Source organism: Sinohyriopsis cumingii, chromosome 15, assembly GCF_028554795.1.
Source record: "Sinohyriopsis cumingii isolate HCF-2022 chromosome 15, ASM2855479v2, whole genome shotgun sequence".
NCBI lineage: Eukaryota > Metazoa > Mollusca > Bivalvia > Unionida > Unionidae > Sinohyriopsis > Sinohyriopsis cumingii.
The window spans coordinates 106,257,888-106,272,429 of NC_142975.1; the positions used below are offsets into that span (position 1 = coordinate 106,257,888).

General features: G+C 32.1%; 1 protein-coding gene across 1 annotated transcript in view; it reads right to left on the minus strand.

Annotated features, from left to right (window-relative positions):
- Positions 1 to 14,542, minus strand: part of LOC149782426 (protein turtle-like) — a 49,082-nt gene that overhangs the window by 16,041 nt on the left and 18,499 nt on the right. The window contains exons 4-5 of the mRNA XM_089934874.1: positions 11,429 to 11,695; positions 2,711 to 3,007 (exon numbers count right to left, since the gene is read on the minus strand). Coding sequence (XP_089791000.1) covers positions 2,711 to 3,007; positions 11,429 to 11,695 — 564 coding nt within the window. The remainder of the gene's footprint in view (positions 1 to 2,710; positions 3,008 to 11,428; positions 11,696 to 14,542) is intronic.

Sequence of the window (14,542 nt, forward strand, 5' to 3'; positions counted from 1 at the left end):
AAATGATAATTGCAATTTTAAATGATCATGTTAAGGAAAACTACTCAATGATTCTAATTTCGTATCACCATTTCCAATCCCTTCAAACACCGTGTTTAAATAAGGCTCTTTGTTGTTTTGCATCATTTCTATATTTAGCTACCAGCATCACAATATTCAGATTCTGTATGATTTTAGAAAAGTATTGCATCAAAACGCAATAGGAAATAATAACAGAAAGATTACAAACTTCCATACATAGGTCTATCTATTATTCAATGTCAGTTTTGTTTAAAGAAAATTAAAGCTTTTTTTATGATAATATAAATTAGACCATTTAATCCTCTTACCGCGTCCGAATTTACAACGTAAAAGTTAAACATGTAGTGATAAGAATATATTCAAGACTGACATATTTGGAGCGGTAATAAGCGCCTGAAAGACACCATTTTCAGTTAGAAATCATACGATCTATTTCATTGAAGATTACATGATGATAAGACCTTTCCTTGAGGCGAAATAGCAATAAAAGATTTTCACGTTGCGGTCACCATATAGGAAAACCTCATAACAATATATATGTTCGTTCAGAAGCAGCGATAGCAATATTTTCATGACGCTCACCATGGTGGTTATATTGGACGTCACACAGGTCAAATGTAAATGAACATAATTAGTGCTTTATGGCCATGCAAAATGCTACATATTTAAATAAAGGCATTTAAATGATAGTGCCTTTTCCAAGGACACACCAAGATAGATAGAAAAGGCTGACCCGATAGTACGATTCAAGCCAGCAATTCTGATCGAGTGTATTGCAAAATAACCTTTGAGCAATATGTGGATTCTCGCATCAAATTAATAATTAATGTGTTGTAGTGGATGCGAATCCTTCTGACACATGACATCAAGTCACCCTTAGTAACACACGTAATCTATTCGTTCTTGCAAACGATGATTACCTACACATATTCTTTGTTTTTCATTTCATACTGATAATATATGTCTTTAGAACGACGACAGTATTGGTCGAAGAGTAAGTTTCGAAAGTACGCCTTGAAGCATACCCTACCTGGTTTAAATTTTGATACAAGAGCTTAGGAAATCTGATCCCTGTGAGTTTAAGAAAGTGGGCGTTTGGATCACACTATCAAAAGGCCGTCCTAATATGGTATATGGGTGTTCCAATATATATATATATATATATATATATATATATATATATATATATATATATATATATATATATATATATATATATATATATATATATATGTATATATATATATATATATATATATATATATATATATATATATATATATATATATATATATATATATTATGTTTCTACAATAGGCAAATACATAACATAAACAAGATAAAAAAATGAAAAATAAAATTCCGTTATGTTTACAAATCTTTACATGGCTGTTTCAAGAGGAATTAAACCTGTATTATTTATTCCATTTATCTTAATCAATCCCTGACACACGTGGTCCCTTGCTGGATGCAGGGTGTTTGAGATGACTGTTGTTTGCCATATGATTTGTATAATATATATATATATATATATATATATATATATATATATATATATATATATATATATATATATATATATATATATACTTATGATAATAAAGGAGAACATGGATACATGATTGCAAACGTGGAATAGTGTTCTAGCAACTCAGTTGTAAGTGAACATATATGGTTGCTTCTGATTTATGTTTGTGCACCCTATGTTTGAAAAAATGCAGTTCTTTTTTTAAAGTAACATTTAGCAGAATCCTATGATTTGTAGAAGTATACATTAATTGTATTTGTCGTTCTGTATTGTAATAGTTACTTATACTGCATGGAAAGGGTTAAAACTTGATTCTGTGTCTGACAAGAATATAAGAATGATATCTTCTTTGCACTGCATGTTAATTGCGCAAAACTATTGATCTAAGTTTTGTATGTAAAATATTTCTATAAAATAATACAAAGGCTCGAGATATAATCGCCTATTACAGATATTCATAAAATCAATGAAATATTAAAAATGCAAACAAACTATAAAGGATCTATATACTTTACTTTAATCCAACTAATTTCATCAATCTGTTAGATTGATATATATGCCAAGAAATTGCTTGTTATATAATCTCAAATATTTAGATCTAAGAAATTTGGACACGTAAAATGGATTTGTATTTTCTGTGTTCGTTTATGTCGCAGCCGGTATTGCACAACGTACTTGTTTAATTGTTGACTAGCAACCAAATGACACAGTTATGTTCTTGTTGACAGTACTAAGAATTTATTGATCACGACATTTGTATGAAGAGTCAAGTGTACAACTGCCCTTTAAATCCCTGCTGGTAAACATAATTGCATATGTTTTGTAAATCATTAAATTAGTCTTTAAAAAAACACTCTAAACATATTCAAGTCTAATTTATCCAAGCAGTCTATTTGTCTGCTGCATTACGCGAAACTGCTCTACATGTAAAGAACTGTACTGAACAGTATCATACTATGATAATTCTGACATATTCGTAGCATGTTCCCGCATTTTCAGTGGTTTGGGCTGGTAACAAATAGTCTCATGTATGATTAGCTAGGTAAATACGAGTTATTTAATGGTGGCCTGATGACGACATGTGCTGTTTCTTGATCTAGGCACATAATTTAATTTACTTCTAAAATTGCAAAGCTACACTTCGAAGATTCACATAATTACCACGAACAAAGATGTCAGTGTGCCCTGTTTGTTTAATCCGTCCATTATTACCAATTATAGAGTTGTCAACAGTACACACGTATGTACCCATGTCTTCGGTACTGATGTTAGGCAATGTTAGTATGGACGTATTGGCAATATGGTCTCCATTTAGTCTCCTGATCTCTGTCTCTCCAACCTTGTGGACCCACTCATGGAATGTGTATTCTGATGGCTCTCCAGATGCTGTGCACGTCAGTAAAACTGTTGAATTGGTAAGACTAGATCCAGAGTAATCGACTAAGACATCAGGTGCATCTGCAAGAATCGAAACTTTATGACTAATACGATAATTGAGTCTGTTTGTCCTCACACTATATGACATTTAAAATAGAATACATTGTCTACTGGATCGTTTGCGTATCTTTGCTAAAACGTTATCACCATGTCAGAAGTAAATGACAATGATGTATAATAATGATCGTTTGTTAGTTTTCTTTTTCACTTTCCTCTCATTATTTGACAATCGATGTATATTTCCCATTAGTTTGCCATTTCATTTCACAAAATACTTTGGTTTAAGTTTTTTCACCTAATTATGTTCTTGCAGCATGTTGTAATTATTTGTGACCTTAACGAACTCTCTACTCACTAGAAATTAAAAGCAGCTGCACAATGAAAACGTATTGTATTTTGTACGAATAATGTGTACATATTGCCGGTAAGTAATAAAGTCCAGCAACATGTAGCAGAAATGTACTAATAATTATGCTGTTATTGTCTTCCTTTGTTAAACAACTTTAGCTAAACATGTATTGTCTAAAACCAAGACTTGTATAATCTACTAAAAGGAATACCATTCGAAACATTATATTATGTAAAGTGAACATGCTAAAACCTAAAAATTATTTCAAGTTACTGCAGTATAGATATATACATAATTTAAAAGACCGATATATACATAATTTAAAAGACCGATATATAGATAGATAGATAGACAGATGGATAGATAGATAGATAGATAGATAGATAGATAGATAGACAGACAGACAGACAGAGAGATAGATAGATAGATAGATCGATAGATAGATAGATAGATAGATAGATAGATAGATAGACAGATGCAAAATATATAGATACATGTAGCAATAGTTTTGAATATATAATTTGACTCAGAAAGTAACAATTAATGTATTACCTGTAGTATGAATTTATGTATTGCTTATAATGAAAAATCATGATGATTTATTTTTTACGAATAATCTCTCACGTTATAACTAAAATAAGCAAATATGAAACAAAATAAAACGGAGAACTAAGAAATATACAATAAAACAACCAGTAGGTACCAAACTGCAAAGGTCTAAACTGAATATGCTTTATTCAAACCTTGATATTAATACATATATAAGAGAGATACTACTATACTGATTGGTTAATATTTGTCATCAGAAACGTCCCAAACGTTTCGATACAGTGCCATTCGTTTAAACATACCTTCTACAAAACAATGGTAGTAGGCCCATGCATATGTTGGGCCATATTAGAAAGAGTAACTTATTACAACATTGTTTTAGTTCGCAGTTACTAAACAAGGAGTCCAAGTGGGTTGATGTTGTGGGGAAACAGTAGTCTCTAAAATGAGCCTGACCTTTAATAATGCTACCTATGACATTTATAATCTCATTCATCACATTTACAACATATTTTATAGCGTTAGATTTAAATATCATGTGCCTGAAATGGATCTTTAATTATCAGCATAATACTTGATATTTACCCTGTGCCATAATTAGCTGACAGCCATATATACATATATCCGTCTGACTTTATTATTGACTACGCGATGTTACCATTGTATTACCACATAAATATATAACAGATATAATGTGAGCAGTAATATAAGTAGCAGTGCATGTTGAATATTTATAAACATAGTTAAAAGTGGAAACATTAGGTGCTGATTTTGCTAAAAATTGCTCCTGAAAACTATACCAGCGTAAGCTAAAGATTCCTTAAAACGCTGTACCTGAACCTTCAGTAAATGATTGCTGTCCCTTGACTATATACGCCTTTTGATACTGGTCCTGACAAATGTAGAAACACGAAGGTACTCTGGTGCTAAATTATTTAAGTTCTTCAAAGTGTGTTTTTTTAATGAACATAATGGAATTCTTACATGGCATCCACCTACCGGTATTTAAGAGTTCACATAGATGTTAAAATATATATTTGACATTCAAAATCACACTGACTGCTCCTTTCTGAAAGACGTGCAGTATCTGCTTACAAAAACAAATCATCCACAGGCACTATTGATATTTTGTACACAATCGAACACATATCATATCCATTGGAATGGTCTTCAATACGTACTTAGCCCCTGTCTTGCGTTACGTGTTTAGGCTCGAATAAACAGTAACACAAGAAAGTGTGAAAACAACAAGCTTTGAAAAATATAATAATTTATTTCACCAAATATAAAAACTGTAAATAAGAAGAAAAAAAAAGAACATACGGTTTTAAGAATCAAATCCAAAAATAATCCAAGCATAATCCACGAATAATATTTTAGAAGCCTTAACAATAAAATGTTCTCATGATTTCAAGTTCGAGTCCCGACGAAGAATCCAAGATGGAAGGCGATGACGTATGATGTAACATGTGCTTTGTTGAAGTCTACATTTTCTTGTAGAAATATAATAATTAATCCTCCAGTTTTGGAAATCCAAATACAAGTTTTATAAGAGCTGTCTTTTCACGAATTTTATATGAGCACACGTAATTCTCTATGAAAAAAGAATTAATCCTTCTGAATCCATATAATTTGAATAACTCCAAACGACTCACCACTTTCCAGTTTAAAGAAAAAAGCCAAAATATCTGAGAATATTTCTCTAAAACACAGGTTATATCGTATTCTAAAACTCAGCTTCAAAAATCCCCACGTTGCGAAATCGAAAGGTGGTCACGTGGTCATATTTATATCACGTACGTCTAACATGACCCCGACGATAATAACTCATTTTACTTGAAGAAATAAAATTGTAAACAAATTGTTCAAATCTTAAACCATGTAGTCCCATCGTGACTTCGACAAAAAACAATAATTTTAAAATAAAAACAGAACTAATTTACGTGGCTGCTACTAACTTTGAATCAAGGTCAGGATCTAGGTCAACACCTGGTGTTTACTGAAACGAACTGTCAAGGTCAAACTATTTTCTAAAGAAAGTATAAGTTCCTAGCAAACAAAACTACATTATTTTTGCATATAATGAAATTTTAAAAACTTAAAAGTATTTTGAAACTTACAAACTATTAAATCTGATATAATTAGTTCAGATATACAAACAGTTGCAACTAGATGTATTTTAACACGTCCACGATTAAGGTGCTGATTAGAATATTTAATACTGATGCATATGTATATCACTATGCCAAGACATAAGTAACACTAAAATGTGTCCCCTTGTTTCATCAAAACTATTCTGATTTTCAGCAAACACCTTCAAACATGACTTCCTAAAACCGGAGTAAACGATACCTGGATAACAATCAAGATAATGACCACTAACTAATATTATCGTCCGTATTATGTAAAGTCAATGTGCATGAACATTTTAAATTAACTCATTAACTGACTCGAAATGATGAGATTTATTTTCAAAAAGATTATACATTTTGGCTTGGTTTGGAATCCTGATATGTCACAAATTGTTTCTCCGAAAATGAAATCGAAATGTCCTAGTCATCGGAGAAATCACACATAATGCTTTCATTCTTACAAATTCTATACTGAATGGGCTATTTGATCATGCTCGACTTTTACTTGCAATCGAGACAATGTTCTTATTAATTTATTTTTTGCCAAAAGAAAACATCTTTGCGAAAGCGACTATGGTTTCAGATTTTGTGATAATGTTAATATTTCAGAACGAAAATGATTTTTCTTTCATACAGCATGTAATGGGTAAACAATACCGTACACGACTGAAAACATAGTATTTAAATATGATTAAAACCCAAAATACAGTTATCAATTACAGAGCACAAATGTACATTCCGCAGTCAGATATTAGGAACACTAAATGGCATGATGAGAATAAACGAAGCTTGAAGCCATAACGATAATGCAACGTTATCTACATTTTCCAATTCAAGCTCGTTTGCAATGTTTTTATTTTACCTATTACCTCTTTGTATATTAACTTTTGGTCGGCACTGTATAGTTGGTATTGTGGTGACATTCCATTAAACCTATATACAAGACATATTAATGAATGTTCTAAACCATCATAGACACAAATACTTAAACAATATTACTACATGTAGCATGTAGTCTTGCTGAAAATGTGTTCTTTGATATGAAGCAGGTTTAAAGGTAGAGCATTTTTTGATTCTTCTGCAGGTGTGACCCAATGTGCATAGATAACAGTTCTCTCCTCAATGGTATTCCCCCGGAGGTGTTCAAAAGCAAGTCGTGGATACAGTTAGACCCAAATCATTGACACCAGATGGTACTGTTCGGACAAGACGTAAGTACGAAATCCAGATACTGGGGAGACCTTGAACCATTTTCCTGAACGCTGAAATGCGTAGTAGTACGGTCGATTGCGGATCAACCTGAAAGCTTTTACTTATCACGACTTCTAATTTGGCGCTAGACATGAAATGGTAATTCGTTACAGATCCTCATAGAGAGACGCTCTGGCATTGGTTTCCTAAACAGCTGAAAAAAGAATACTACCGATCGGTGCGGAAACCATTTTTTGAGGTCTTCACATTGTTTCCTTGATATGGCAGTCTGCTAGAATATGTATCTTCACTGCAATGAGTCATATCCTGAGAGTGAATCCTAACAAACGACCAATCAAAAAGTATTGAACAATGGTAAATTTAAAAAATTACGTAACCTACAGTTTATCACCGACATTCGCTATTGTCTGTCAGGCATTTAAAGCGAATAAAATTCTCCTTTCGTTCCTCTGTTTGCTTGTTTGTGTATATGCAGTGAAAAGAAAAGAACAATTAATATTTCACACTTCCCATATTAAATTCCACTCATCCCATCGATGCATAGATGTTGAAGAAAGTTGGTGTATGGCTAATCGCATATTTTTGTCGAATCCTTACCACTGACTGGTAAATATTTCGCAAGGATTATATATGCATTTTTTTGTGGGAGTCACCATCTTATTTAGATCATATAGCTTTAAGATTGGATAGTCACACAACATCATCCATCCTTTAAGCATGCTTAAATTTGCACGGTCCTTCTGTGTATATCAAAAGCAATCTAAATTCGATCACAAAAAGAACGAATTAGTTGTCGTTTTAGAGAAAACGGCTTAAAAATCCTATACACGATAAGTGTTAATTTTAGATATTCTTAAGAGTTGGGATGCCTCTTGGCACTGATGAGGAAAAACGTTTAGTATAGAAATAAAAAATAATGTTGTATTTACAGTATATAAATAATCACCATGAGAATAGATGAAGGAGGAATAAAACACGAAATGCACAGAACAAGTGAAAGTCATAGGTACGAAAAAGCATTTATATGTTAATTAGTTTAATGCCATTCGAAAATTTCTTATCTAATTTTAAGTAATAAAATTTTTGCATTATCGTTGATATTTAGTTTTGTATGTTGTTTTCTGGGAGATTGGATCTGTTCAAAGTTTTAATGCCATCCATTATCTTGTCCATTATAGACAGTTTCAGACACTTTTAATGCCGTCAAGACATTTTATTTTTCCTAAATGGTAAGCACGTCTTCATAGAATACAAATCATGCAGTTTATATATATATATATATATATATATATATATATATATATATATATATATATATATATATATATATATAATCCATTAATTTGACATCAATACAATTTATGCGTTAATGTTCCTTAACACTCAAGAAACGTTATGCATTTATTGGATATGTAGTTTGATTTCCATTAGGTAATACCTGATGCGGCATCGATACTTAGAAACGATAGTGTTCTAAATAGCAACATTCTCAACCTATAATATATATCTTTTCAGACTTTTAAGATAACTAGGTTTAATTCCTACTGTTTCTATATACTTCCGTTGTTTATCATATATTATAATTAGAGTGAGTGCAAACGAAAACACATAAGAATAGTCTAGATTATGCTCGTTCGCTCATGTAAAGAAATTGTATTTACTGTTTTCCATGCTATTGCATTTTTTTTTGTTTTTTAGTAGGAAATAGCAAAATACTATACACATTCGTGTGCCCTGAAAATTAGAAACATGTTTCGTACTCTGGCACCATAAAGTAATTTCCTCATACTTAATTTATAAATGATGAGGAATTCGAAAAATATGCCATTTATTCGCTTAAAGTACTTTAGTGATAAATACTGGTATAGAAGCAAATTCGTATTTCACAATCTGACAATTGGTTCTTCTAATATTTGTCTTACACGGTCGCTTCACTTCATTTGCATCCCAATTGTACTGACATGACGACTTCTGATAATTGTGTTGCTATTTTGAATGCAAAGGATTTCATAAATATCGCATACCATTATTGATTAAAAAGCAATTCGAAGCATGTTTGATCATGTTATTTACTTATGATAATGGAGACATCTTGCTCTAAACATCTAAAAGCCTGATTAATGAGTAGCAAAAATAGAAGAAAAAACAATGAGCCTACATATTCCACAACTGAATTTCATCGTGTAACTGTTTTGTGGCATTATGGGTAATTAATATCAATGGTTTATACGTGAACGGTGGCCACGGGTGGCAGAGTGGTCTCAAGTAGATGCAATGCAATCGCTTGGTCTCGAGTAAAGATACATTTCGGGATTATTTTGAATGTATTCAATGAAGTTTTGTATAATGCCATTGTGACAAATAAAGATTGTTTGCAGTCAGTTTATTCAAGGTGAGTGGTAGGTCAGCATATTCAAGACTCGTAATTCATTCGGGATAAAAGTTTTGTTTGTACTTGTGATAAAACATTTAAGAATTATTCAATTCTCAATGTTGTAAGTTCCTCTTGAATTGTCATTGTAAAGCTTAAAGTGTTAAATTTTTCGATGAGCTTTATAAACACCGTGGTTTTGTTTCGTACTATTACTTAGTTAAAGACCATATAGTCGTAACATGTACACATTATATTATTTTGATCATCCATGGTAACATAATCATACCCTATTCGTTGTGTATAGTAATATAAATCCTATAGTTTGATACCATTCGTGATAAATGCAGCATAGTTATTTTTTTGTTTAAATTTTACACACTGATTATCAATTATTATATATCCATATCTCAATCATATTTATGTATACGTTGCATACGTTGATTCTTTCCTGATTACTCGTTGTAATTTCATTTTCTAATTACTTCCTTTCAGGAAAGATATATTTTCCTTTGACCAGCTGATGAACTTTGTGAGCAAAATTATGTTAAATTCATGGTAGTACTGTATGCGCACGAGGTTCGTGTGGGACTCATTTACGGTTGAATCATATGATACCTCAACATCTCATTCACGACATGTCTTTCGGTGACTTCACTAAATAAAACCCGAGATTGGCTTTAAGGCTTTACCCTGTTACACTCATTCTCTTCGCTAAATGAAACCCATGACCGGCTTTATCCTGTTACACTCCGCAATGTACAATTTCCTCCTAATCGTTTTGCAAACTACTTCGCGTAATATAAGTTTCGTAGCGATATTGATTTTTAAATATATTATAACTGACACTATTTTGTAAGCTTTGTGCAGTTGTTTCTCCAGCAGAGTTTGCATTAAACTTTATCAAGAAGTATTATAATGTCGTTAGAATAAGCTATTGCCTCTTGAAAATTATTTTGTATCTTGTAGCAGTTTGTAACATCATACGATATTTTGATTGTGTAAATAAATTATATTAACTATGTATTCCTCTTGCTGATATATTTAGTTAGTTTTTCGTAATTAAGCAGCAACCCCTATATTGTTCATTAAAGTTGGATATTGAAATCTGCTGAAAAGTAAAACGACTTCTGTCAGCTAGAGGAAAGTTTCCGCTACACAGGCAACATAAATGGTAAGATTGCCTCCATGGTGTTTGATGCAACTCACGAATTAACTTTTGTCCGTTACGATCATGACGCAAAGGTGTCTTCTGAGATTAAGGGACTCGTATGATGCTGGTAACTCATGATGCATTGTTAAGTTTTTAATATGCAGGAAGGTGTCTTGCCAGAACTACTAAATTACTACTCTTCTGATTCGAGGTGAGCAAGCAAACACAAATTGAATGCGTCGATACACACGAAGTAGTGACGTTCTGGAGCATGTATCGGAACTCCGGTTAGAAACCTATCCTAATTTAACCACTAGAGAATGTTGTGAAAATATTTTGGACAGCACTGGAATTCGATCTATATCGGGGTCCATATTGCAAATTACGAAGTAGCACAAAGCATTATCAGGTCGATAGAAAATACGCTAGTCAGATGGCTTAAATATAGTCATGATTAAAAGCTTTCCCGAATTAACACGACAGACGAATGGATGGAAGGGGAGACGGTTAGATAATACTAAATTAACATGCAGTAGAGGACATTATAAGTAAACTAACTTTGAGGGTTAAGTATAGAAACAGCCCGAAGAAAAGAACATGAAGAAAATAAATATCCCTCCCTATCATACAGCTAAAAAATCCATAAATGTTCATATTCCTCATCAGATTTACTTACAATTTACAGTGAAATTCACCTGTACTTTTGCACTATTGGAGATGGCACTATTGGTGACAGTACAGAAGTAAACACCTGTATGTTCTCGTCTTACTTTTGTTATTACTAGGGATTGAGAAGATCCAAGTGAAGACTTGTCTGATCCATTCTGCCATCGATAACTGTCACAAAATGGATTACATTCTGCAGAGCAAGATATGTTCAGCATTGTTCCCTCAACAACAGAGAGGTCACCGCCTGGTGTTATTTGTACATTGTCAGGCCCATCTGTTTAAACATAAGAAACCAAAGCAATAAGATAACACGTAGGTACATAACTTCAGAATTACTTTTTATTTTCAATGCATTTATGGCATAAATGTATAAGGAAATGAAAGAGAACATGGAACTAAAAATGTAAGGCCCGTTTCAACAATTTTACATTACATATCGGTGTAACTACACTATGTAAATTATTAAAAATATACCTCTTAAAGAAAATAGAATATCTGACTAAGATTTTGATTATGTTTATAAATATGAAACATATCAGTTATTTATGCAGCTGGGTTTCCTTGTATTTGGGCGTGTATCTGTGTGTGTGTGTGTGTGTGTGTGTGTGAGTGTGATTTAAATTTTTAATGGCGCGTTAGAAAGGATTAGGTTATATCGCTACGATGTTTGCTGTGTGGCAGTTTATAGTGATGTCCTAATTACTTCGGCCACATTAGTGGGCCATTGTATTTAGTTGAGTTGATGCATTTCGTTTTGTAGAAGATTACTTTCTTGATATACTGCCATAACTAATGAACATTTATAATGTTCTCAGTTGATTGATTATAACAGGACATATAACCTGATATATCATGCGAGCACATAATTAAATGCATACAAAACTTGCTCAAATTCAAAATCAGTGGCACATTTTTTCACGCAGAAAGGAGCATGTGATATGAAAGGCCATAATTCGTATCAGTTGTGTTTTGGAATCATGGCAGCCAGAGCCAATTCGGTGAAAAAGGAAACAGATGATAAATTCCTGAGAAGCTGGTCCATCGGATACCATTATTAATATGGATTGATGTACTTCAATAAAAAATAATGGATATATTTTATATATTCCTATATGTCACGCATACACATAGTATATTGCCAACAATCTCTGGCAAAAAGGCAAATAATCACTCATAACCCATACATATCAAGTATAGAGGTAACAATCTGACAAACAGGAGAAGAATCACTCATAACTCATATAAATCCAGCATAGAGTTTACAACATAACCAACTAACATTTTGACATTGTTGACTATTTACTATGTATTATTGAAATATAGCCACATATATAGGCGTTTACTCTTACTTGAGATCATCGTATTAATATTTTAGATTTCACTCGTGATAAAATTCATTTGACATCATGATGATATAAGCCTTTCTACCGGAAATTCATACCATACAATGGCTCTTTTGCTTCTTTTCATGTCACTTTTCACCTCACCTTTCACCTCATGTACTTTTCTAAGTATTAATCCTCCAAAGTTGATATATTTGAGTATCATCAGTCTTTCGTTCTTAATATCAGTCAAAAGATAGCGAAATGTATTTCCCACTAGCTGCTTGTTCTAAATAAATGTTATATGTAAGCATAAACATGATGTCTATTTAATTTGATTGCACGTATGATATATATTCTAGACGTGGTATGCATTTCCGCTAGTGTGTGTGAAGGCACTTCCCGCAAAACATGAGTGTTAATCAAATTAAGAAAAAGACAAATTGTAAAACATTACAAACCGATTAAGTAAGATGTACGAAAAGCTGCATGCTTTACAAGACGGTTCTTTGTACAGATGAAAGTCATGACTTTCACCAGTCATGAATGTTAAACAAAGTATAGCGCAGCATGCCTAATGACGATAATTATGACATGTGTTCATGAATATATCCAGGCGGTGTTCTACATTCCACGGTGTGGATAATAAGCTACGCATAAGGAAAGAGTAGACAATTTATTGTGCAGTTGGGTATGTACTCGTTAGTAGTGATTTATTTACACTTGTCTGTATTTGTGATCACTTATTAATTACGATATATTTTTGTATGACATTTTAACACTGGATACATTTCTTTGTATTGTTGTGCAGAGTAGTCGTTAGCACAAACATATGTGCTATAAAAACAAGGATACAAAGAGTCATTAAAATGTGGCTAGTGGTCTTCATGAAGGGAAAACATTTGCCAACTGTTCTAAATTTCGAACATTTGCCTTCAGTCTATTATTAGGATACTAATAAAGTGGTTTGAGATTTAAAAACAAGATTCAATCATTAATAAAGTTTACACAAATTAATTACGATCTGTGATATAATAGATCGCCTAGAATGTATTAAAGGTCATATGAACAGAGAATATGAATAATCTAGACTCATCTTTTTTGACATCATCATAATGTTTGGGACTAGCATTATTATCACTATTATTAATATTATCCTAATACAATGATAATTATGTTGCTGTATTTATTATAAAATGTTCTTGATGGCAAATGAAGGCTTTCATAGCTTTGTTAGGAACTAATGTCAATTTTGTTCAGGACTTGCTAGTATCCATTTTATTTTTGCAAATAACATGTGCAGAAAAAACAGTTCATTTTCAGTTTTAAAAAGTTTTATTAAAAATCACTTCTTACCTCTGAATGGGTTATTCATAGGTGTTAGTTTTATTTCATTGTCACTACATACGTAATCCACATTGCTGTAAACTGCATGCAAATCAGGACAAAAATCTATGAATCTGTTTTATTATAAGTTATTGTTTCACACACTGCTAAATGGCGCAAGATACTTAACTGAAAGAAATGGCACATCATCACTGGCAGAAATTTTATCAATTTGTTTCAGAGAGTGAAATTTCCACCTGCCTCTGGTGAAATAACAATAGTTCTCAAGTGATCTGAGCAAGAAATCATTGTCATCGTTTCTACCTAAAGTCATTGTTACTATGTTTATCTTTACATTTTAACTTTCGTTCATTCTACCTTAATCAGTTTGTTATAATTGGCATTATACATACATATATACATACATACATACATACATACATACATACATACATACATGTGGTACAAAAGAA